At 42.9% G+C, this 27284-nt stretch overlaps 1 protein-coding gene across 2 annotated transcripts in view; it reads left to right on the top strand.

Moving 5' to 3' along the window:
* The window catches only part of ARHGAP9 (Rho GTPase activating protein 9), a 279078-nt gene that overhangs the window by 217572 nt on the left and 34222 nt on the right, over positions 1-27284 (top strand). Inside the window, exons 11-17 of one of the 2 annotated variants that reach the window (XM_075337074.1) lie at positions 2238-2336; positions 11483-11603; positions 12519-12635; positions 16116-16214; positions 16309-16386; positions 17534-17587; positions 23807-23941. In XM_075337074.1, coding sequence (XP_075193189.1) covers positions 2238-2336; positions 11483-11603; positions 12519-12635; positions 16116-16214; positions 16309-16386; positions 17534-17587; positions 23807-23941 — 703 coding nt within the window. The remainder of the gene's footprint in view (positions 1-2237; positions 2337-11482; positions 11604-12518; positions 12636-16115; positions 16215-16308; positions 16387-17533; positions 17588-23806; positions 23942-27284) is intronic. The other variant, XM_075337075.1, reaches the window with a different exon arrangement.

Here is a 27284-nt window from a genome sequence, read left to right as displayed (position 1 = left end):
AGCAACCCATTGCAATCTGTGGGGGAATTTAGCAGACGTGGAACAATATTTCTTTGCAGCGCCACCACAGGATAAAATAATGATTACACAGTTCTGATTTATGTCAGTGTGTTATCCATGTAAGGCCTGCAACACACATCCGTGCCTCCGGTACGTGTTTGGTACGTTTTTACACGTACCGGAGACACTGAGACACGTTGACCAATGTTTCCCTATGGTAGATAGCACACACACGTAAAATCACACGGAACGTGTGTCCGTGTGGTTAGTACATGTGTGCGTTTTCCCACACGGCCGACATGTCCGTTTTTGGTGGTCAGCACGCACGCACGAACCCGCTAAAGTCAATGGGTCCGAGCCTGCACGGACGGCATACGTAGCATGTCCGTGTTCAGCACGTACCGTCCGTGTGCGTTTTTAAACGAACGATGTCGGTTGTTTTTTTTTTTGTTAAATGTCAGTCTACTTACCTTTTTTTCTGCTGTTCTAAGTCATCATCTTTTTTGCGCTCGGTGTGTATCTTCCCCTGTCGCATACTCACCGATCCCCGATCATCAGCGCAGCGAAGAACAGCTGTTCCAAAGATACGCGGCTTCAATTAATTTGAAAATGCCGGCCGCTGATTAATCAATCTCGTATTCCCTGCTTCCTCCGCCCACAGGCACCTATGATTGGTTGCAGTTAGACACGCCGACACGCTGAGTGACAGCTGTCTTACTGCAACTAATCACAGCCGCCAGTGGGCGGGTCTATAATGTGCAGTAAAATAAATAATTAATTAATTAAAAAAAAACGACGTGCGGTCCCCCCCAATTTTGATACCAGCCAGGGTAAAGCCATACGGCTGAAGGCTGGTGTTCTCAGGATGGGGAGCTCCACGTTATGGGGAGCCCCGCAGCCTAAAAATATCAGCCAGCAGCCACCCAGAATTGCCGCATCCATTAGTTGCGATAGTTCTGGAACTCTACCCAGCTCTTCCCGATTTGCCTTGGTGCGTTGGCAATCGGGGTAATAAGGAGTTAATGGCAGCAACCCATAGCTGCCACTAAGTCCTAGATTAATCATTGCAGGCGTCTGAGACACCCCCAATGATTAACCTGTAATTTAAAGTTAATAAACACACACAACGAAAAATCCTTTATTTGCAATAAAAAACAATAACAAATACCCTCATTCACCAATTTATTAAGCCCCAAAAACCCATCCATCTCCGGCGTAATCCACGGAGGTCCCGCGTCACTTCCAGCTCTGCTACATGAAGGTGACAGGAGCTGCAGAAGAACCTCGCCGCTCCTGTCAGCTCCACGCAGCACCTGAGGTGAGCCGCGCGATCAGCTGTGCTGTCACTCGGGACTGGATCCTCCAACTGTGACAGCAACTCGCCCGAGTGACAGCAATGAAGTCACAGGTGAGTTGTGGTCTCGGGTGGAGGATCCAGCTGGCCGCGGGTAGCCTGAGTGACAGCAGCGCAAATCGCGCTGCTCACATCAGTCACTCAGGGGATTAGCGGTCACCGGTGAGTCCTTCACAGGTGACCGCTAATCAGTACGCGACACAGACAGACCTGCGGTATGACAATGAAGTCGGGTGAAGTTCACCCGAGTTCATTCTCATCACGCAACTCTGTCTGCTGTCAGCCGACATGTATCAGCGACATTGTGCATCACACACGGACATTCCACACGGACATTACATGTATGCATACACAGCCATTCCACATGCACACACGGCAAGCATACGCCATCACACGGATGTCATACAAACCAGAGAAACGCCCATAAAAAACGGAACACGGACCTGAAGAACGGAACGTGAGACATGTACGTTTTTTATGCGGAAGTGTGTTTTAGGCCTAATGCACGGATGTGTAGGCTCATCCAATGTAAAAGATGTGTGAAGCTTTGTTTCTGCAAAAAGGAGATGATCCTGCCTGTAAAATACCATCTACTAATAATGCCCTGAAAAGGCATCCTAAACCAGACAATTCCTTTAAATTAAAATACCTTCCCAATCAAACACAGATAGAAAAACCTGCCTTGGAATATTTATTATCTCTGGCCATCTTAGTGCCTCCCATGATAGTGTAATGGATTTTGTGAACCATACATCCTGACTGTGGGCTTAATAGAGCTCTCTCCTGTCTCTGGAGGGTTCGGTGGTCATGTATACAGGAATTGATTTGTATTTCTCTCCATATTCTGGCTTTAACCCAATCTCATGGTCTGTGCCCTCTGCAGCTCCGCATGGTAACTGGTAACGAGTTTCTTCTGCAGTCCGACAAGGAGGGTGTCGTCCAGGAGTGGTATGATGCCCTGCACAGAGTCATTGAGAGGCTGGTGAGTTACGTGGCCAGTGGCTGCTGCGTTTGACGTTGCATTATTGTATCTGATAGTTCTGATTTATATTGAAACAAGCAATCAATGTAGATATTACAGCTGCCGTCTCAGGCAGTCGCCCGCCCCGCTTCACTGTGCCACTTTATAAGCTGGTATCTTCCTTCCAATGGAAGTTATTCACTGTCTTTATCTTTAATATATAGATATCACACAATGCAAAAATGTCACATTCCCTTTAAATTAAGGAAATGCAAAGATGCAATGCTTATGTAAATAAGTATATTACTCCCATCCATGTGATATTGGAAAATCTAAACTCCAGTTATACATTTTATGCTCCTTTTTATGTGCTTTACATCTGATGGTGATTTCACAAACAGCTTTTTTTTGGCAAAATAACTCTTTTTTCAGATTTTTTTTTCTGCCATTTTTTGCAGCATTTTTCAGGAGTAAAAAAAATGTCAGCCACAAGATAATAGAAAGATAAAAAAAAACACATTACAAGCAATGCTTTCGTGTCCTTAGGTTTTTTTATAGTAGTTTCAGGTATTTGCTGTGTTATTTCAGAACAGCATGAGGTAGGTGCTGACTGCTGAGAATCTAATTTCAGTGATGTGTCACTTATCAGGCTGTGTGCTGTTGTTGCAATACAGTAAGTGTTTTATCAGCAGGAGATTTTCACTGCCCAGACTAGATCTCGCATGCCTGCTAGGTCAACCACAATCCCAACACTGTTCAGCAGCTTACTTTCAGTATAAATATAAACAGAAAGCTGTGAATAAGGGGTGTGGGCGGAGTTAGTGTTCTGAGCTCAGCTACATCTAAGAACTCGAATTGTGTCACAACTGCTATACCAAGTAATCTAAGTGATACATCGCTGGAATCAGGGTCTCTGTCTCTACATATGCTGCTCTTAGATGAAGTAGCAAAAACCTGGTGACAGATTCCCTTTAAAGACACTCTTGAACTTTGCATATTTTGTTGTGTTTTTTTTTTGTTTTTTTTTTATGGGAAGCTTGAAAAGAATTCAGATAAAAACATGAGTGCTTTTTTGGGTGCAGAATCAGTGTTTCTGTTTAAAAAAAATCAAAACCTGGTATGTCAAATATGCTCCAAAAACAGATGAAAAAAGGAAAATAATGCAGCAAAAAAAAAAAGAACAATTAGAGCAAATTGTCACTGTGTTTCGGTAAAAACACCTGCAAAACAAAAAACTAAGCGTCAAAAAAATAGCATTTTCACACTTTGTAGTAAAATGGCCTAAAGGTATGACCGCACTTTGCGTTTTTACCTGCGTTTCTGCAGCGTTTTGAGCTGCAGTGTTTTCATGCCAAAAGGCATGCGTTTTGCTTTTCCATAATAGTCTATGGAAAAGGTTGATTTCTAGACCGCACTTTGTGTTTTAAAACGCTGCGTTTAATTTGCATATTTTGTGGTAAAAACCATGCGTTCAAAGAAGCAGCATGTCAATTGTTTTTGCCATTTTGTCTGCGTTTTGCTAACATTGAAGTCAATGAGAAATGGCAAAAACCAAGAAACTTCAAATTTACCTGCATTTTACCTGATTTTTAGGCCCCTTTCACACGTCAGTGATTCTGGTGCGTTTGTGCTTTTTTTTAAACGTACCAGAATCACTGACACACGCAGACCCATTATAATGAATGGGTCTGCTCACACGTCAGTGATTTTTCACTGCACGTGTCTCCGTGCGGTGTACCCGTGTGTGCGTGATTGCCGCACGGAGACATGTCCATTTTTTTCTGGCATCACTGATGTCCCACGGACCACGCAGTGGTGTGAGCCGTGAAACACGTGCCAGAAAAAAACGTGCTTTTAAAATAAAAATCATTTTTACTCACCCGTCTCCAGCGATGTCCTCTGCAGCCCGTGCAGCTTGCTGTTTCTAAGCCGGCTCATTACTGTCGCGCATATTAATGATGCACGACACAGCCGACCTGGAAGCATCTGCTGCGGAGGTCAGCGCCGGCCGGATGCTGCACCACGGGAGTGATCAGCACCATGGAGAGCGGGAGCGGGCACAGGTGAGTTAATCTCTAAGTGCAATCACGGGCCACGGAGAACGGAGCCCGGATTGCACTTAGACAACCCACGTGTGCCGTAATTCACGGCACACGGAGGGACATGTGCGTGTTTTACACACGAGTGAAAAACGTCAGTGTTTTTCACTGACGTGTGAAACGGCCTTAGGTGCAGAAACGATGTGTTTTGGACTTCAAAAACGCATGCTTTTCAAACATTAAAATAATGGAATAATATGTCCCTTTACACACATAGTCCGACAATTAAATTAAAGAAAATTATGATTTTATTGCTATTTTAGCATTAAATATTATAACACCGCTATAATTTCATGAAATATATCTTTTTTCTTTATAAAGTCACAAATTATAAATGTATTGGTTTTTTTTCTCTTTTTTTCATTCTATTAGACTATTTAATCTTTATTTAGCAGTGTCTTGATGTTCAAAACGCATCTGTCAAAACGCAGGTGAAAAAGCATGCAAAAAGCGCTAAAAATGCGGTAAATACGCATGCGTTTTTAGCGCTAAATTTCTGGAAAAGGCAACTTTGGCTAAATCAACTAAGGCAAAAACGTGCGTTCTGAACTGCAAGTAGGACGACGCAAAGTGCGGTCATAGTCTAGCCCTGCCTCCACATGTTGCAGCTGAGTTGCATTTTATTTGTTGCATCTGCAATGTGTGAATGCAGCCTTAAAGTTTTCTGTATTAGTTATTTGCAGTATTTGTGGACTGTTTGCCTTCATTACTTACCGGTGGCTTTACAAAAGTGATAACAATCATTACAATAACTGCCCAAGAGCTGGAAATATGTTAATGTAATTAAATAATCAGCTCTAACCTATTCATTTCCCCCATTGCAGTGCTTTACCACCAGTGGGTCACAGCGGCAATGGCATCATGTGACCACTGCACCCAATCACTGGCCTCAGCATTCACTTGGCGCACATTTAAATGCCATGGCTGCAGGAGCAGTGAGGATTGTATAAGCTGTTAATGGTTCTTTTCATTTGTTCACACATTATCAGCTTTTGACCATTTTTTACATTTTCTGACGAGTCTTTAACCTGAAAGCAAAAAACAGTTTTGCAGTTTTCCACAAACCATGCCATATCTGTCCATGGACTGCATTAAGTATTCCAAGTCATATCAAAGTTTCAGAAAAAAAATATCTTTTTAGGGGATATCGTCTTTAAAGGGGTTGTTTTATGTTTGTAAATTGGTTAAAATGGCAAAGTGCTTGTAAAAACAAGTACAATTCCAATTTTTTTCTCAGTAGAATAAAAAAAATCTTAATTCTCTGCCAAGGCAAGTATGGCGACCTTACAAGTTGTTTTCTATCCAGCCTGCTAGCGATGCTTGGAAGCTATACAGATCGCTGTGTGGCTTCAGAGGTTCTGCGCTTCCCCCATGCTGCAATGGCAAAGCCGTCTCTACTCGCGGTGTTGGAGACAATGGCAGTACAGCATGCAACATACACAAGTACATACAGAAAACAGTCTTTTCAGGATTTACCGTTAGGTCCAGAAATATTTGGATAGTAACTGAGTATTTGTGTATTTGGGCACTTCATGCCGCTATTTTTTATTTAAAATGAAACAACTGATATGCAATTGAAGTGGAGACTTTCAGGTTTAATTAAGGAGGTTGAGCAATAATATCCTGTGAAACATTTAAGAATTGCAACCATTTTTCTACAAAGCCGCCTCACTTCAGGGGCTCAAAAATAATTGGACAAATTAATTTTACCATAGATACAATGTTCATTTTTCATACTTGTATAGAATCCTTTGTAGGCAATGACTGCATGAAATTTGTAACCATGGACACAACAAATGCTGGGTTTCCTCCTCTGTGATTCTTTCCCACTCCTTAAGGCCTCTTTCACATGTTGCTGAAAAACCACGCACGTTTTTCACGGACATGGCAGAGGTGCGTTTTGCCCTCCGCGAGCAGTGTTTATGGCCTACGTGTGTTCTCCCTGTGTTATCCGTGATAACACACAGAGAACGGAAACTTTCTGCTCACCTGTCCCTGGCGTCGCTCTCCGTGGTGCTGATCTTCGGTCTCCGGTCCTGTCGCCTCCCCGCTGCTGGAGCTTCCGGCCGCAGTGAAGTGAATATTCAATGAGCATAATGAGCGGCGGTCGGAAGCAAGTGAAACCAGCGGCAGAGACAAGAGGGCTGGAGAAGGTGAGTAAAGTTTTTTTTTAAATTTTCTCAAACACGTGTGTTTTCTCCGGCGCGTGTCACATGGAACACCTCCGTGTGGTCCGTTTGCGTTCCGTGTAACACCCGTGATGCTGGAGAAAAACGGACAGTCGATGTGTGGAGCACACGGACACGCGTATGCTCCACACGTAAACACGGTCCATGGCAGAACACGCACGTGAGCGCAGACCCATTGATTTTAATGGGTCTACGTATGCCCATGTCTCCGGTACGTGAGGAAAAGGACCAAACACATACTGGAGACAAGGACAGGTGAAAGAGGCCTAAAGGGAATCTGTCAGCATGTTTTTGCTATGTAAGCTGCTGGTAGCCTGCTGTAAAGCCCACTTTACACGTTGCAATTAGTTGTACAATCGCATTTGCGATGTGACACGCCCAGGTTGCATACGGGATCTTATGAGATTGCACATAGGTCGTTCATTTGCTGTCACACGTGCGTTAGTAGTCTATGTTAAATTGATCAATTTTGTGTGCGATCCTTTAGATCATGTGTTCTGTGACGTATGCATTGGGCACTTTTTTTTTTTTTTTTATTTATTGACTTGCCAAGCGTGTGTAATGTGTAGGGATGCGTTTTTACTATGTCATCTGCCGTTCAGCTCTGCTACATGGCCGCTAACAGCAGACACAGACAGCCATGTAGCAGAGCTGAATGGCAGATGACAGCAGACACAGACAGAGCCGCACTGTCAGAATGAACTCGGGTGAACTTCACCCGACTTCACGGTCATGCTGCGGCTCTGTCTGTGTCGCGCCCTGATTAGCGGTCACCTGTGAAGGGCTCACCGGTGACCGCTAATCTCCTGAGTGACTGAAGTTAGCAGCCCTCTCTCATACTCACCAATCCCCGATCCCCGGCACTGCACGGCGTTCACACTGCTCCGGCGGCTTTTACTGTTTTAAAAAAGTCGGCCGCCCATTAAACAATCTCGTATTCCCTGCTTTCCCCGCCCACCGGCGCCTATGATTGGTTACAGTGAGACACGTCCCCACGCTGAGTGACAGGTGTCACACTGCACCCAATCACAGCGGCCGGTGGGCGTGTCTATACTGTGTAGTGAAATAAATAATTAAATAATTAAAAAAAACGGCGTGCGGTCCCCCCCAATTTTAAAACCAGCCAGATAAAGCCATACGGCTGAAGGCTGGTATTCTCAGGATGGGGAGCTCCACGTTATGGGGAGCCCCCCAGCCTAACAATATCAGCCAACAGCCGCCCAGAATTGCCGCATACATTAGATGCGACAGTTCTGGGACTGTACCCAGCTCTTCCCGATTTGCCCTGATGCGTTGGCAAATCGGGGTAATAAGGAGTTATTGGCAGCCCATAGCTGCCAATAAGTCCTAGATTAATCATGTCAGGCGTCTATGAGACACCTTCCATGATTAATCTGTAAATTACAGTAAATAAACACACACACCCGAAAAAAATCCTTTATTAGAAATAAAAAACACAAACATATACCCTGGTTCACCACTTTAATCAGCCCCAAAAAGCCCTCCATGTTCGGCGTAATCCAGGATGCTCCAGCGTCGCTTCCAGCGCTGCTGCATGGAGGTGACCAGAGCTGCAGCAGACACAGCCGCTCCGGTCACCTCCACGCAGCTAATGAAGACAGCCGTGCGATCAGCTGAGCTGTCAGTGAGGTTACCCGCTGTCACTGGATCCAGCGGTAGCCGCGGGTAACCTCAGTGACAGCTCAGCTGATCGCGCTACTCACCGCCGCTCCTATCACCTCCACGCAGCAACTGAGGTGAGTAGCGCGATCAGCTGAGCTGTCACTGAGGTTACCCGCGGCCACCGCTGGATCCAGTGACAGCGGGTAACCTCACTGACAGCTCAGCTGATCGCACGGCTGTCTTCATTAGCTGCGTGGAGGTGACCGGAGCGGCTGTGTCTGCTGCAGCTCCGGTCACCTCCATGCAGCAGCGCTGGAATGGACATTGTGAGGCGCTTCAGAACGCAGCTTTTCAGCTGCGCTCTGAAGCGGACCTTTTTTAAGCTGCGGTGCAGAGCGCACACCTTCGCACATAGCATCAGACACCAAAATCGTATGAGGGATGTCACACGTTACAATTGACTAGGTTCCTGCAACAAAACGCTCAATTCTAGACAAAGATACGATGTGTTTGCGATCAACGGTTTTGCGTTCAATCCTGATCGCGCGTAGCTGTCACACGCAGATACCTCACAAACGATGCCGGATGTGCGTCACTTACAACTTGACCCCAACGACGGATTGTGAGATATATTGAAGCGTGTGTAGCGGGCTTAAGAGTTAAAAACAAAAAGCAACTGTGCTTCTCCTATATGTGTGTTTGCAAATGTGTAAAGGGTTCATTACCCTGTGATTAATATTGGAGGGCTAGAAACTCACGTTTATGGCAGTCCGGCATGCCCCCTGCTGTGATAGAACCTAATCTATTTAGAGCCTGGTTTTGGTGGAGACAGATCTGCTGTGTTCCTGAATCTAAATTTTTTGATTGTTTCAGGAAGGTTTCAGCAAGTAATCTATATGATACACCATTGGATTCAGATTCTCCTTGCCTAAATTATGTAGCTGTCAGATGAAGTAGCAAAAACTTGCTGACAGATTCCTTTTCAACTGCAGCTGACTTCAATTGTTGCTTGTTTGTGAGTCTTTCTGCCTAATGTTTTGTCTTAAAATTGTGAAATGCAGCTCAATGGGGTTGTGATCTGGTGATTGATTCGGCCATTGCAGAATATTCCACTTCTTCCTTAAAAACTCCTGGGTTGCTTTCACAGTTGTGTTTTAGATGATTATGTATATGTATTGGGAAGCGCCATCTACTCAACCATGCTACATTTGGTTGCATGTGAGCTGAAAGTATAGCCCTGTACACTTCAGAATTCATCCAGCTGCTTCTGTCTTCAGTCACATCATTAATAAACACCAGTGACCCAGTGCTTTTGGGAGCCATCACATTGCCTCCACCATTTGTTACAGATAATGTGGTGCGCTTTGGATCATGAGCCACTCCAAACCTTGTCTGTACATTCTTCTACCCATCATTCTGGTAGAGGTTGATCTTCCATTCATCTGTCAATGACTGGGCTGGGTTCTCTATATGTTTTTGGGAAAGTCTAATCTGGCCTTTTGTTTTTAAGACTGATTAATGGTTTTCACCTTGTGGTGAACCCACTGTATTTGCTATTCTATTAAGTCGTCTCTTTATGGTAGACTTAAGGCCCCGTCACACTAAGCAACATCGCTAGCAACATCGCTGCTAACGAACAACTTTTGTGACGTAACAGCGATGTTGCTAGTGATGTTGCTGTGTGTGACATCCAGCAACAACCCGGCCCCTGCTGTGAGGTCGTTGGTTGTTGCTGAATGGCCTGGGCCATTTTTTAGTTGTTGCTGTCCCGCTGTGAAGCACAGATCGCTGTGTGTGACAGCGAGACAGCAACAACTAAATGTGCAGGAAGCAGGAGCCGGCTTCTGCGGACACTGGTAACCACAGTAAACATCGGGTAACCAAGAAGCCCTGTCCTTGGTTACCCGATATTTACCTTCGTTACCAGCCTCTCCGCTCTCAATGTCAGTGCCGGCTCCTGCTCCTTGCACGTGTAGCAGAGTACACATCGGGTAATTAACCCGATGTGTACTGTAGCTAGGAGAGCAGCGAGACAGCACTAAGCAGTGTGCGCGGCTCCCTGCTCTGTGCACATGTAGCTGCAGCACACATCGGGTAATTAACCCGATGTGTGCTGTAACTAGGAGAGCAGGGAGCCAGCGCTAAGCGGTGTGCGCTGCTCCCTGCTCTCTCCACGTGTAGCTGTGTGCGCTGGTAACCAAGGTAAATATCGGGTTGGTTACCCGATATTTACCTTAGTTACCAAGCGCAGCATCTTCCACACGGCGCTGCTGGCTGGGGGCTGGTCACTGGTTGCTGGTGAGCTCACCAGCAACTCGTGTAGCCACGCTCCAGCAATCCCTGCCAGGTCAGGTTGCTGGTGGGATCGCTGGAGCGTCGCAGTGTGACATCTCACCAGCAACCTCCTAGCAACTTACCAGCGATCCCTATCAGGTTGGATCGTTGTTGGGATCGCTGGTAAGTTGTTTAGTGTGACTGGGCCTTAAGATACCTAAACACTTACTTCCTGAAGAGTGTTCTTCATTTGGGTGGATGTTGTGAAGGGGTTTTTCTTCACCATAGAAAGGAATCTTTAATTATCCTCCACTGTTGTCTCCCGTGGAGGTCCGTCCAGGCCTTTTTGAGTCCCCAAGCTGACAAGTGCGCTCTTTTTTGCAGAGTGTACCAAACTGTTGATTTGGCCATTCCAAACATTTCTGTTATCTTTTTTTTCTTTTCCGTCTAATGGTGGTCTGCTTCTCTTCCATTGAGAGACTTTTGACCGCATGTTGTGGGTTCACAGCAACAGCATTCAAATGCACATGACACACCTGGAATCAGCTTCAGACCTTTTACCTGGTTAATTGATGATGGATTAATGAGGGAATAGCCCATGCAGCCCACTATAGAGCTTTGGAGATAATTGTCCAATTAGTTTTGGTCCCTTGAAAAGAGGCAGCTACACATTAAAGAGCTGCAATTCCTACACCCTCACTACATTTAGAATGTGACTACCCTCAAATTAAAGGTGAGAGTCTACACTTTAAGCCCATATTGTTTATATCAATGTATTTTAAATATGTTTTGTTAAACAGTAAAAATGGCAAGACCTGTGTTGCTGTACAAATATTTCTGGACCTAACTGTACTATAACTGCTAGTAAAATCACACAGTTCCTAATAATTGACTATATCTTTTGCCCATTATCTGTTGGTCGAATTCTCAAACAGAAGTTTACTGAACTGTAGCATTATTGATACTATTTTCCTTTATGTAGGAACGAGAAAATCCATTGGATGAGATCATTTTGAGGAGAGCAGGGAGTATGGAGAACCTGGATGGGAGCGGTGGTGAAGAGGACAGTCCATTAAAGGCAAAAGATAACCGGAAGTTCCCATGTATGCTGCACAGATTCATCCTTTCTTTTAATTAGATGACATTTAGCCTCTTCATAGCCTAGAACCTATATAATCTCACTATGGGAGAGAAAATTAACAAATTAATCTTAGATTTGGTTTTCTTGGACAATATAGAATAAGTAAGAAAAGGTGATGCCCCTAGGGATTTTTTTACCTTCAATAATTAAAGGGTTGCTCTATTATTTTTGTATTGAAGACCTATCCCTAAAATAGGTAATCAATATCAGATTGGTGGGTGTCTAACACCCCGCTCGCCCACCAAAGTGCTGTTCTTATTGTCAGTGGTGGAGGGACGGTAGCAGTTGTAGCGCTGAACAGCATAGCTCCGTCAACTGTGTAGTGGCCACTGCTGGGTACTGCAGATCTGCCATTATCCGCCCCCTTTGTATAGGCCATCAATAAAAAAAGTAGTGGAACAACCTTTTAAGTTGTTTCAAAATATTTACATTTTTTAACACCCTCCTTTTAGTTCACCTGTAATATGATAGATAGCTCATCTAAGAACATTTTATGAGATTTTGCATACCTGCCTATCTACGTCTGCAGGATAGCCTTTCTTACCCAGCTGGAAAAAATGGACTTGCTGCATACATTTCTGCTAAAAGTAGTTTTGTCATTTTACAGACCTTCTTTAAATGAGGATAACTTCTTAGATGCCCTAATGATATAAACCATAGGGGCAGTTGTGTCCACTTACCAGACCAGGACATTAAGTAGTGCGCACTGTACGGTGATGGCCAAACCCCTCCTCAAAAAGATTTTGACTATCTTTGTGATTTATTATCTATGACGTTATCTGTTTTTCTAATAAATACTGTATGTTACAGATTATGATAATTTAGTGCAGACATTTATTATTTTAATGTGCTCATGTGTCTTATGTCTCTTACACAGTATCCTGGGTGGGAAATGTTGGCGGAGTGGATAAAAAAAAAGTGAAGCATAGGTTAAAGAAGATGTTACTAATGCGGCCTACTCTCCTGGCCTTACAAGAGAAAGGTCTTATTAAAGGTCAGTTTATGACTAAATTACTCAAGTTATGAATAAAATTAAACTTGTACATAATGTCTGGAATTTATTCTCAGTGGTGAATAACATTTTCTATAGTTACAGTTTGAGACAATAATCTGCCTGTAATCTTATGCAGTCCTTACATTTACTTCATGGCCGCTTTTTCAGCCGGTTAAAGTGGATCAATGTCAAGATTTTACAATACAAAACTGGATTTATTAATTAATAGATCTGATGAGGCTGGTATACTTAAGGTCCAGTCACACTAAGCAACTTACCAGCGATCCCACCAAGTTGCTAGGAGGTTGCTGGTGAGATGTCACACTGCGACGCTCCAGCGATCCCACCAGCAACCTGACCTGGCAGGGATCGCTGGAGCGTCGCTACACAAGTTGCTGGTGAGCTCACCAGCAACCAGTGACAAGCCCCCAGCGCCGCGTGGAAGATGCTGCGCTTGGTAACTAAAGCTATTTGTTTGTTAAATATTCTACCTTTTTAATGTATAAAATTGGTAAATTCTTTTTAATTTAAGAATCAAAAGCTGGAAAACTAAGTGATTTGATTATTCTCTTTATGCTGCAAGAAAATCTGTCAAGTGTTCTCGTTCATTTTCAGCTGCTTCCTCTGCGCATAGAAACTTCTCTAGAAAGAGGTAACCAACCCCGATATTTACCTTGGTTACCACCGCACGGAGCTACACGTGCAGAGAGCAGGGAGCAGCGCACACTGAGCGCTGGCTCCTTGCTCTCCTAGTTACAGCACACATCGGGTTAATTACCCGATGTGTGCTGCAGCTAAATGTGCACAGAGCAGGGAGCAGCGCACAATGCTTAGCGCTGGCTCCTTGCTCTCCTAGTTACAGCACACATCGGGTTAATTAACCCGATGTGTGCTGCAGCTAAATGTGCACAGAGCAGGGAGCAGCGCACAATGCTTAGCGCTGGCTCCCTGCTCTCCTAGTTACAGCACACATCGGGTTAATTAACCCGATGTATGCTGCAGCTACATGTGCACAGAGCAGGAGCCGGCACTGACAGTGAGAGCGGAGGAGGCTGGTAACAAAGGTAAATATCGGGTAACCAAGGACAGGGCTTCTTGGTTACCCGATGTTTACATTGGTTACCAGCCTCCGCAGAAGCCGGCTCCTGCTGCCTGCACATTTAGTTGTTGCTGTCTCGCTGTCACACACAGCGATCTGTGCTTCACAGCGGGACAGCAACAACTAAAAAATGGCCCAGGACATTCAGCAACAACCAACGACCTCACAGCAGGGGCCAGGTTGTTGCTGGATGTCACACACAGCGACATCGCTAGCAACGTCACAAAAGTTGTTCGTTAGCAGCGATGTTGCTAGCGATGTTGCTTAGTGTGACGGGGCCTTTACTGTGGTAATGTCAGAATGTCTTAATAATTCTTTCTGAAAGTTAAAGCTCAGTCTCTAGTAGAGATGAGTGGACCTGTGGAAGTTCAGTTCAGCTGGACTTTAGATAAAGTTCGGTTTAGGTCCTGAACTTGACCTGAACTCCAATGGAAGTCACTAATTGAGCACCAAGTGTACCCGAGCACAGAGATGCTCATGCGAGTGGTTATTATGTACAGCACCCGAACTCTGAACTCAAACTCTGTTTTTTTTGTAAAGTCTGTGTTCTGTATGAACAGCAGACCTCAGGTTCACTCATCTCTAATTTCTACATATTTCGGCTGAGTGACAGCTCCTCAGTGTCCCTCCTGCTGCTGAGATCTCACACTGCTCAGTACAAACTGCAGCTGTTAGTCAAGCTGGGAGAGTGCAGACTGGATAAATTTAGATTCATGAGCTATTTCACTCTATGGACTGATAAAATGCTCATCTTAAAATCAGGACTATGGAATTATTTTGACATATATTTTTTAAAGTACACCAGTCTTGTCAGGTCCAAAGTATCTATTTTATAATACTTACTGTTTATTTGCTTAAATGTGGTCACAAAGCTGAGGAAAGAGAGCGCAAATAGGGTCTTACCAGATATTAACAGAGCGGTGTGTAACTATATACACTCACCTTATGAGGTTGTGAGGGTTACAACCACCAAGACAGCATGAAAAGATAATGGCGGCTGCCTCAGTCCACGTGAATGAATCTTTAGTGCTGGAGAGGAGAAGGAGTTAATGCCACACTGTCGCTAAGGAAGGATTGTTAATTTAATAATAAAAGTTTTTATTCCATAGGTCTATGCGTTTCAAGGTTCAAGACCTCTTCGTCAGGATCAAAAAAAGAAAAATGAAAAATCAACAATATTGTTGATTTTTCTTTTTTTGGTCCTGAAGAAGGTCTTGAACCTTGAAACGCATAGACTTATGGAATAAAAACTTTTATTATTATTAAAACAACAATTTTTTCATCCTTTCTTGGCGCGGCATTAACCCCTTCTCCTGTGCGGAAGATAAATGTAGTCACAGACACACCTTGATACAGTCGTATAACTCACAAATCATGCAGCAGCAGCTCATTGTGTACTAGTATATTTATGTGGTCAGAATGTATTAGGCAAGTTTGATCAGAATGACTGTAATAGCAGCAGATGAAATAACTTGTATGATAATTGATAATTTCCGGTAGTTTACATGCACAAATTTCTCATGTTTATAGAGAATGTTCACTATAAGCATCCAGTGAGCACCAGTTGTGTTGGTATCAATGCCTTGACAATAAGAAAAGGCAGCTGGTTTTATAAATTAAAGTACTATAAATACATTCAGAAACTTCAGAAAAATACAGTGCAGAGCTTTGTTACAAGTCTTACTGCACATCAGAGGTTGATTTAGATCATCAAAGCAGCTCAGCTCTGCTGTATAATGTCCTCCATGTTGCCACAGCTTGCCTCTGTGAGCTAAAAAGTGAATGAAGAGCAGGCTTTCCCTATTCTGTGCTCTGTATGGGAGAAATCACTGCAGCTAGTCTCCTGCCTCAGGCTCAGAATTGATTGCAAATTACATAAAGAGCATGGAGAGGGGAAAACTGCGGAGAATGTAGGATGCAATGGTCAGAAATGCTGTTGTACATCATGTACACACACAATTACCCTTTAAATTTAGCTGTGAATTCAGATAAGTAAAAGCATTTATAGATGCTCCCTGGTTGTGGTCCTGCAATAACACAAGGATTGTCTGATGTAAATTTGGGCCATAATTTACAATAATTTCTGAAGCAGGGTCATTTTATTGGACTATTTGAGTCCACTTTTGTTAAGCTCTACCCATTTCTTTACAGGAAAGTGTCATGAAAAGTGAAAGATGAAAAAAATGACTAATTATTACATAATATATCGTGCACAATACTTATTTTTCTTTTTTACACTAGAACACTTATGTGAGGGGAATAGTAAATAAAAATACAATTTTTGTTGATATTTCAAAAATAGAAAATTAAAAGAATAACCTTGTGACAATGAATACATTTTTAGCAGAGGTAATCTTGATAAACAATGTTGTTTTCTGTAGATCAAGTATTTGGCTGCCGGTTGGATGCTCTTTGTTGTCGTGAGCACAGTACAATCCCAAAGTTTGTACGACTTTGCATAGAAGCAGTAAACTTAAAAGGTACAAACAAAATATTATACCAAGAAACATGGTTTTGTTTTTCACTTACACAATAAATATCTGATAACACAAATTGTTATTGTGTGTGTACTAGGACTGGATGTAGATGGAATTTACAGAGTTAACGGAAACCTATCCATCATACAGAAACTGAGGTTCATTGTAGACCGAGGTGAGTCGATCCATGTGGTCAGATCATTACTGTACTCCAAATTCTTGGCAGGTTACTTTAGTTTTTGCCATTTTACTTTTAGGATTTATTCACATGGAGTATATTACATTGATTTTGAGGCAGACACTGTTCAAAATCCACATGAAAGAGTATTCAGTATTTTTTATGGGTTTTGTCATGGTTTTTAAAAGCAGAAATGCGGTAAAACCCCATTGCTACACCTTAAAGGGAACCTGTCACCACTTTTTTGCCCTATAAGCTGCGGCCACCACCACCAGGCTCTTATATACAGCATTCTCACATGCTGTATATAAGAGCCCAGTCTGGGGGTATAACATAAAAAACACTTTATAATACTTACCTAACGGTCGCGTGGTGGGCTATAAGGGCATCTCCGTTGTCCAGTGCGGGCACCTCTCCTTTCAGCCATCTTCGTCCTCTTTCTGAAGCCTGTGTGCATGACGCGGCTACATCATACACACTGGCCGATCCTGCGCAGGCACACTACAATACTTTGATCTGCCCTGCTCAGGACCCCAATGCCGGCGAGTGTGTATGACGTCAGACCCATCATGCACCGCGGCTAAAGAAGAAGGAGAACAAAGATGGCCAAAAGAGGCGGCGCCGGGACCGGACAACGGAGACGCCCATATGGCCCACCGCGCGACCGTTAGGTAAGTATTATAAAGTGTTTTTTATGTTATACCCCCGGCCTGGGCTCTTATATACAGCATGTTAGAATGCTGTATATAAGAGCCCGGTACTGGTGGCCGCAGCTTATAGGCCGCAAAAGTGGTGACAGGTTCCCTTTAAATTATCACTGGATATGCATGAAGACCCAAACCGACAAAACCCTTTAAAATCTCATGCAGTGACAAAAAGTGTGTTCTCTTAAGTGATTTTTAGATGTGGAGTTATTGAGCCACGTAAGAAAAATTGTGACCATATCTTTTCAAGTGGTTTTTAATGTGGATTTTGATCCTCTTCAAAATCTGTGTAAAAAGAATATACTCAGTGTAAACTGACCCTTATTTGAATGGGAAAGAAATCAAACTGTATCTGTCAGTCGTTCCCAGATAGAAACTGGGATTCACTGTTTTACCAAAATATCCTTAATTGATCAGTAGGCCGACATGTTATTTTACAGAAAGGGCAGTAACAACAGATGGACGATACCTTTTTCCGGAACAACTCACTCAAGGTAGATGTTTATGTCCCGATGCCAAGCTTGTCCACGTGCCAGCTGATATGCCCAATAACCCGTCTCTGCTTTGCTGTAATATGTGCGTCTAAGTGTACAGAGATATTGTTAGCTTTGCTATATTGTGTGTTTTATAGTCTTGAGGACTTCTCTGTATGCCTCCCTTGGTGAATTTGAGCTTCAAAAACTTCTCGCAGCCCCATTACATTTCTCTCATATCTCACAGTCCTACCTCATCTCTGATACAACGCCTTCACCTTCTCTTTCTCCATTACAGTTTACGCAGCCAGGCATTATAATTCAAATCTATAAATTAAAGTTATTTTACCCGGGACAATAATGTACTAAAGAGTGTTTGTAAGAATGATTATTCCCAATCATTGGCTCTTGTAAAAAAAATGGCAGCAAGACTTGTCCATCAGCCCGGCACACCTTTTCAGGTGTCGCTCTGTAAATAATCGTATTCATATAGTTTTAATCAACTATATTTAACCCCGACCTGTAACATACATTTTTGTGACAGGTTGTATATGAAGTTGGCTGAGAAGCTCAGATCGCACCATACCAGGCAGACACTTTTTATGCTACGTGATCCTCGGGAGGCGATTGGTTATTATGGCAGCTATTGTAGTCCTCCCATAAAGTTCTCAGCCAGGACATTGGCTTAGTTGGAGAATCTCAGTTACACTATATACCGTAAAAAAAAATCTTGTAAAATATAACAGTTTAAATCCCCCACTTTAAAAAATAAAAAGTTACAAGTCTCAGAAAATGAAGAAACAATGAAGGCGATTCATCAGAGCTTTTTCTCCAGATTTCTGGAAAAAAAAAGCTTTGAGAAGTCGCTGTTTTGCAAACCTTGTATGCAACTTCTGCCATTTTCACGACATGCTTGCCCCAACTCTGACAAAGTGGGTGGATATTGGGTGAGACAGGGCTTGGGGCACCCACTCATCAAATTCATGATGAATGGCAGCGTTCACTTTGCCACAAATCTTACTCCAGCACAGACTGAACTAAAATTTGTGGTGACAAAAAAGATAGCTGCACTGTGAAATGCTAAAGCATGCAAACCATAAATGTAAGAATATAGACATAATAATAATCTTTATTTCTATAGCGCCAACATATTCCGCAGCGCTTTACAATTCAGGAGGCTCATATACATATACATATCATATACATAAACATATACAAACAAGTAACAATTATAGAAGATACAATATTTAAAGGGAAAAAAAAGGCAAACTTGCTCGTGAGAGCTTACAATCTACAATGAGATGGGGGGAGGGGCAAGCTACAAGTGCTTATTTACAATGACAATCCAGCCATCTCAAGGAAATGGGGGATAGATAATGGCTTCCTGGACCAGTTGGCCAGAGCCTTGAGATGCATTTGGGTGCCATGGAGTTTGACGTGGGGGTATGTTCTGAGAAGTTGTAGAGGGATTAGGTGAAATTAGTTTGGCTAGGGAGTGTGATAGGCCGCCCTAAAAAGATGCGTTTTTAGGGAGCGTCTGAAGCTGAGTAAGTTGTGATTTGTCCTAATTTCTTGGGGTAGAGCGTTCCTGAGGTTTGGTGCAGCTCGTAAGAAGTCTTGGATTCGGGAGTGGGAGGTTCGAATTAGTGTGGATGTTACTCGAATGTCATTTGCAGAGTGTAGAGAATGGGTGGGATGACAGACAGAGAGGAGGGTGGAGATGTAGGGGGGTGCTGCACTGTGGAGAGCTTTGTGGGTGAGAACAAGCAGTTTGAATTGGATCCTATGATATATGGGCAGCCAGTGCAATAACTGGCACAGAGCAGAGGCATCCGACTAGCGGTTAGCCAGATAGGTGAACCTGGCTGCTGCATTAAGGATGGACTGTAGAGGAGAGAGTCTAGTTAGGGGGAGACCAATTAATAGAGAGTTACAGTATTCAAGGCGAGAGTGGATCAGGGCCACGGTGAGGGTTTTTGTCGTTTCCATTGTGAGAAAGGGGCGGATTCTAGAGATGTTCTTGAGATGCACATGCATTACTGCTAAAGGAAATCTAAGAAAAAAGGGAGATATTGAGCATACAAAAATGGCCACTTCTATATCTGCTCAGTAGCCACGTCAAGGCCATCTCATATTACTGTGACCCTACACTGAACTGAAGCCTCTCTCTGGGTTAAAAACGTCCACGTGTATGGGCGAGTAGGAACCAGCTATAAAGCATAAAGTCACCTGTGGCTAATGAGGGGATAGGTGCACAGTCAGAAGATTTGTGGTGTGGTGTGGCGTACATAGCGGCACACGCCATTATGCACCTCGCCTGATTGATTACCTCTTAATGAATTAGGAGCGTCCCCTCCAACACACCCACCTCATCAAGACCAGTGGGAGAATCGCAAGCCTTGATGAATCGCCCTACAATTTTTTTTGTTTTTACAAAACTCTGTAATATTTTAGTGTTTAAAAATATTCAGAGTCAGTTTAGTATTGCCGTAATCGTAGTGACCTAGCGTATCATATCATTAGGTTATTTTTGCCACACACTGAACATTTTAAAAACAAAATCTAAAATACACTGGCAGAATTTTTTTTTTTCTCCATTTCACCCCACTTGGATTTTTTTTCTGCGTGTTTCAATACACTATATGGTAAAATGAATAGGGTCATTCCAAATACAAGGTGTCCCACAAAAGACAAGTCCTCATATAGCTATATCGATGGTAAAATAAAAAAGTTATGGCTCTTGAAGACGGGCAGTTAAAAAAAAACGCCAGAGGGAATAATCGACAGGTCTTGAAAGGTTTAGATGAGTTCCCGTTGACTTGTTTAATTGGTTAGACCGACCTTTAGATACAGGATCGATTTCCAGACTGGTGTTTTACTATACCTCATGATACATGTTGCTCTACTATCCATATAACATTGTTTGTACAGTTGCACTACATCTGTGTATATTTGTGTAGTACAATAATTGTCCGTGTATTAATGTTACATTTGTGCCATAGTGATATGTCTCACCATGGCCTCTTCTTCTTGAGCTGCTAACAATCTCTTTTTTGTCTAATGTTGTGATGTCCTGCCCTCGTGATTCAATGTATTTTCCCATTACTGCATAAATACACGTATAATATATTTTACTTATAGATAATTGCAGCCTCTTTATATATGCAAACATGTCACTCCCATTCTTTCAGTATGTACAATCATGGCTAAAAGTGTCAGCATCTTTGAAATTGTTACAGAAAATGAAGTATTTCTTCCAGAATATTATTGCAATTACATGTTTTGTTATACACGTGTTTATTTCTTTTTTTGTGTATTGGAATAACTAAAAAAAAAACACAGAGCAAAACAACCCAAATTGGACACAATACTCCAAAAATGGAAGGAACAAAATTGTTGCCGCCTTTCCAGAATTGTGAGTAATCAACTTTGTTTCAAGCATGGTATACCTGCTGCAAGTAAAAGGTGTAGGCAATATGAAAATCACACTTGAAACCAGATAAAAAGGGAAGAGGTTGACTCAATCTTTGCATTGTGTGTCTGTGTGTGCCACACTAAGCACAGAGAACAGAAAGTGGAGAAGAGAACGGTTTGAGAACTTGAGTCGTTGGTTACAAGTCCATGTCCAGAGATCTTGATGTTCCTTTGCTCATGGTGTGTAACATAATCAAGTTGTTTACATCTCATGGTACTGTATCTAATCTACCTGGACGTGGACGGCATAGAAAAACTGATGACTGATTGAAACGCAGGATAGTCCGGATAGTAAATATGCAGCTCCAATTAAGATGTAAAGATATTTGGGCTGTCCTGAAGGCTTAGGGTGCATCAGTGTCAGCGCTAACTATCAGTCCACATTTAAATGAAATGCTATGGCATGAGACCCAGGAGGACCATACTGCTCACATAATGATATAAAAAAGCTAGACTGCCGTTTGCCAAAATGTATGTGAGTAAGCCAAAATTCTTCTGGTAAAGCATCTTGTGGACATATGAGACCAACATAGAGCTTTTTGGTAAAGTACATCATTCTACTGTTTACTAAAAATGGAATGAGGCCTACAAAGAAAAGAACACAATACCTACAGTCAAATATGGTGGCGGTCTGAAGACGTTTTGGGGTTGCTCTGCTGCCTCTAGCACTGGGTGCCTTGACTATGTGCAAGGCACCATGAAATCTAAATATTACAAAAGGATTTTGGGTGGCAATGTAGTGCCCAGTATCAGAAAGCTGGGTTTGCATCCTAAGTCATGGATCTTCCAGCAGGACAATGAGCTCAAACATACTTCATGAAGCAATCAGAAATGCATGGAAACAAAGCGCTGTACAGTTCTGAAGTGGCAGCAATGAGTCCGGATCTAAATCCCACTGCGAGATGTTAGATTCTTTGTTGGGCGAAGACATCCCTCAAATATGAGAGACATGGGGCAGTTTATAGAAGGAGAGTCCAAAATTCCCAGTGAAAGGTGTAAGAAGCTTGTTGATGGTTATAAGCAGGAATTGATTGCAATAATTTATTGGGTGTACAACAAAATATTAAGTTGAGGGTGCCAACGATTTTGTCCAGCTCATTTTTGGAGTTTTGTTTGAAATTATGTCCAATATGCCTTTTCTTTTGCGCTATTCCAATACACACAAAGGACGTAATCATGTTTATAACAAAACATGTGGAATTACAAATAATTTTTTGGGAGAAATACCTGACTTTCTGGAACAATTTTGAGGGTGCCAGCACTTTTGGCCATGACTGTATGTGGGACATATTCAGGTATATTTATCAATACTGTCAAATTTTTAGACAGTGCAAACTTAATTTGAATGTGTCACCAAGCTTTTCTCACCTAATTTGCAGATCCAAGGATCCCAATTCCAGCTATGTGTCACTTACTGGACTGCTTGCTGTATTTTTTTTTTTTCTATAAAATCACATTTTCATAGCAAGAAGTTATCACTCTAGGACTAGTAAAGCTGCTCCAATATAGTCCTCCATATTCATGAGCCCTATATAACCCCTACCCTACCCCTGATTGGCAGATTTTTGCCTATGCACAGTGTACACAGAAAGTTGCCAATTAATGATGTGGGTGGGGTTATGGATAATCAGCATTCAAAGAACTGCAGTAGATAAAACAGTAATTTTTAACTGCAGCAAGGAGCCAAGTAAGTGATATATTGCTGTAATGATGGGCAAATAAGGCCAGCAGTAGTCAGGTGTATCCCTATTGTTCCTGGACAGGTTTTAGAACTATAATTTCTTTGAAATGCTGAAGTGAAAACCATATGCAGCTGCAATTGTGCTGCCGGACTCTGATTCATGTTGGCCGTGGTTTGGGCAGAATTCATCCAGTTCCCTTTAAATTAGAAATCCATATGCTTGCCATTGAAACAACCCCATCCAGAATTTCTATAAATCTGTGATCTTAGCCTAAAGTGGGCTTTACACGCAACGACATCGCTAACGAGATGTCGTTGGGGGTCACGGAATTCATGACGCACATGCGGCCTTGTTAGGGACGTTGTTGTGTGCGAAACGCACGAACAACCGTTAACGATCAAAATTACTCACCTAATCGTTAATCGTTGACACGTCGTTCTAATCCCGATTATCATTGCAGTTGCAGGACGCAGGTTGTTTGTCGTTCCTGCGGCAGCACACATCGCTATGTGTGACACCGCAGGAACGAGGGACATCACCGTACCTGCGGCCGCCCGCAATGAGGAAGGAAGGAGGTGGGCGGGATGTTCCGCCTGCTCATCTCTGCCCCTCCGCTTCTATTGGGCGGCCGCTTAGTGACGCCGCTGTGACACCGAACAAACCGCCCCCTTAGAAAGGAGGCGGTTCGCCGGCCACAACAACGTCGCTAGGCAGGTAAGTATGTGTGACGGGTGTAAGCGATGTTGTGCGCCACGGGCAGCGATTTACCCGTGACACACAACCGACGGGGGCGTGTGCTTTCACCAGCTAGCGATGTCGCTGTGTGTAAAGCCTGCTTTAGTGTTGTCTTTTATTAGACATAGTACTGTCTGATTTCCCAAATACTTAGCATTAGATATCAAAAAGGTAAAAAAAAACCCCAATGAGCCAAAATCTTTGGAAGTGAAGAAGTGGGAATTGTTTCAGCTAGTTCATTTTCACAGTACATTAGTCTTGAAGAATGGCGGCACTAATATCTGTCTTATATTAATAAAAGCTTTGTCTGTATGACTGTCATTAAAGTGTATATTTTCTCATGATGCAGAGGAGAAGTTGGATCTGAACAGCCCTGAATGGGAAGATATTCATGTCATCACGGGGGCTCTGAAAATGTTTTTCCGGGAACTTCCGGAACCGGTTATCCCTTTCAGTTTGTTTGATGAATTTATATCAGCGTCTCGTAAGTAGATTTTATATCTAACTATACGTATTATCAGGGTCAGACAACGTTTGTTTAGCATAAGAGACCTCTGGAATATTAAAAAAAAACGTATATTAGAGCACCTATACCAATTATTTTTTAAAGGTTAAATTACATTATGCACAGGTACTTAAGTGTTCCAGAGTAAATAACTGATACAGTGACGCTGGTCAGATTTGACAATTGAGGCTCGGTCATTAACGTACAAAGTGGCCCGGCCCTTAAGGGGTTAAAGCATGACATACTAAATAGAGACAAAAACTGCAGTGCCCAAATCGCTATAAAGACGCATGTTAAAAAACACACACAAAAACGCAAGTAACCTAATTTAAATAATAGGTTCAGAAATGGTGCATAAATTCTCCCAACACCAAAAACTATGTTCATGTGAACGTAGCCTAAGTTAGATTCGACCACAGATTAGATGGGGAAAAAATGGTTTACTTACTCGCCTTCTCGCACTTTCTTTTTCCTTATACTGTATATCCAAATTGCCTCATCAGAAGGAAGAAGACTTGAACTCTTGTGTCACCTATTGGAGGTAGCAATCTTGAAAGTCAATCAACCCTTTAACGAGCCTTACTACATGACTTAGGATAAAGCATAAACAGAATCTAAATTTGCAGACACCGTGCTTCAGGGTATTGCCCCTTGTCAGTGCAAAGTATGAGATCTGATTTGGCTCAGTGAGAGGCTAAGACTGGGATCTAAGGGGTAAGTTTTCTCCTTGTGGAGACTGACATACCAGGTCTGGCATGCCAGTGTGAGGAAGAGATCTTGAATTCTAGTGCCACCTATTACTATTCTATGTCCAATAGCTGGCAATAGAGTTAAAGTCCTCTTCCTCTCTGAGGAGATCATTTGCATATTTAATTTCCCAGAGGAGCATGGAAGGCGTTTAAGTCTCCTCATACTGTCATGCCAGGCCTGGCATGTCACTTTGTATAAGGAGAAAACATATCCCTTTTGAATCTCAGTCTTAGCCTCTCATTGAGCCAAATCAGATCTCATATGTTTCACTGATGAGTGGCAATACCCTAAAACACTGTGTCTGCAAATTGAGATACTGGTTTGGCTTATATCCTAAAGCTGGTGTCACACACAGCGACAACGACAACGACGTCGCTGCTACGTCACCATTTTCTGTGACGTTGCAGCGACGTCCCATCGCTGTCGCTGTGTGTGACATCCAGCAACGACCTGGCCCCTGCTGTGAGGTCGCCGGTCGTTGCTGAATGTCCAGCTTCATTTTTTGGTCGTCACTCTCCCGCTGTGACACACACATCGCTGTGTGTGACAGCGAGAGAGCGACGAAATGAAGCGAGCAGGAGCCGGCACTGGCAGCTGCGGTAAGCTGTAACCAGCGTAAACATCGGGTAACCAAGGGAAGTCCTTTCCCTGGTTACCCGATGTTTACGCTGGTTACCAGGCTCCGCTCTTACTGCCAGCGCCGGCTCCTGCACTGTGACATGTGGCTGCAGTATGCATCGGGTAATTAACCCGATGTATACTGTAGCAAGGAGAGCAAGGAGCCAGCGCTAAGCAGTGCGCGCGGCTCCCTGCTCTCTGAACTGTGACATGTAGCTGCAGCACACATCGGGTTAATTAACCCGATGTGTACTGTAGGAGAGCAAGGAGCCAGCGCTAAGCGCGGCTCCCTGCTCTCTGCACATGTAGCACAGCGACGTTATGATCGCTGCTTCTGCTGTGTTTGACAGCTAAGCAGCGATCATAACAGCGACTTACAAGGTCGCTGTTACGTCACCGAAAATGGTGACGTAACAGCGACGTCGTTGTCGCTGTCGTTTAGTGTGAACCCAGCTTAAGTCATGTAGTAAGGCTTGTTAAAGAGTTGATATTGACATTTAGGATTACTACATCCAATAGGTAACACTATAGTTCAAGTTCACTTCTTCTCTGAAGAGGCAATTTGCATTTTTAATTTCCCAGAGGGGCATTGCAGGCATTTAAGTCTCTTCATATTGGCATATCACTCTCCACAAAGAGAAAACTTATCCCTTAGATTTTTTCCATAGACTACTACAAACAGGTTTTGATGATGGCCAGCGCCAAGGCTTGGTATGTGACACAGAGCGCTAATGCATGAAGGGCCTGATGTGGCGGACTATGAGCCCATTGAACTATGGGGCCCATTTACAACTGTAATCCACTGCAACCTGTATAATTATACCTCTGCCTGGTCCAGAACCAAGTGCTAGGAGCCCCAGTTAGGCTATGTTCACATTTGGCATTTTTGCAGTATTTTTCTGTTGCATTTTTTCTTCAATAAAGAAGCTGTGTTTCATTGTACTAGCAAAACTATATTTCAGAAATCTGATACACAGGCACTTATTTTTCTGACTAAATTTGAGGAAAATCTGCAGGATGTCAATTCTTTCAGCAGCATTTTTGCAGCTTATTTTCACCTGTATTTATGTAGTACGAAACAAATCATATATATATAAGCCACCTAAAAATTGTAGTAAAAGAGCACAGCAAAAAGCCCACGGTTATTTAAGTGTTATATCCATCATTTTTTTTCTACCAAGAGTAAAGATTTTCAATGCAGAAAAAAACACTGGAAAAATGCAGTGTGAACATAGCCTTAGAGAACCAGAAACCTGCATTACATACAGTGTGTCCACCCATATCCTGTCCACCGCCATTAACTTGAGAACGGCAGCAGCTATAGGCATAGAAGTGGTGTCTAGGTATAGTAAAGTAGCCATGCGCTACGCAATGAAACCACCTATAGCGCCACCTGGTGGAAAACAACAGAGTTAGCATTTTTATCTCGCTAACGGAACGAGAGAGAGAAAAAAGTGAATTAAAAAATTGTAGGGCATCATCATTTGAATATGAATCGACACCTACTTTACTATACCTAGACACCACTTCTATGCCTATAGCTGCCGCCGTTCTCATGTTAATGGCAGTGGACAGGATATGGGTGGACATGCTGTATATAAACACAACTCAACAATGGAACTTTGGTACATTCTGGGTACATTAGATCTTCTGTATCATAATCGTAGTGGTTTCATATTGGAGATGTTAGCTGTTGATACATCAGTTATTCCCAGGGCTTGCAGCAATGTGTATGTAATGCTAGAATTGAGGCCAGATATTGGTGCTGTACACATTATAGGTGCTCACCACTATCAGTCTATGGCACAATGTCTGTGTATTATATCGGAGCTGCATTACTGAACGTAGAATCATATTTTAAGATGCTATCACTTAGATTATTGAGGTCTGTGAACTCCTCCCCGCTCAGTAGTTATGAGATATTCAGTAAATTATCAACTTTTTATTTTTAAAC

The sequence above is a fragment of the Anomaloglossus baeobatrachus genome, chromosome 2 (assembly GCF_048569485.1).
Source record: "Anomaloglossus baeobatrachus isolate aAnoBae1 chromosome 2, aAnoBae1.hap1, whole genome shotgun sequence".
NCBI lineage: Eukaryota > Metazoa > Chordata > Amphibia > Anura > Aromobatidae > Anomaloglossus > Anomaloglossus baeobatrachus.
This window is presented reverse-complemented; position numbering and strand designations above follow the sequence as displayed.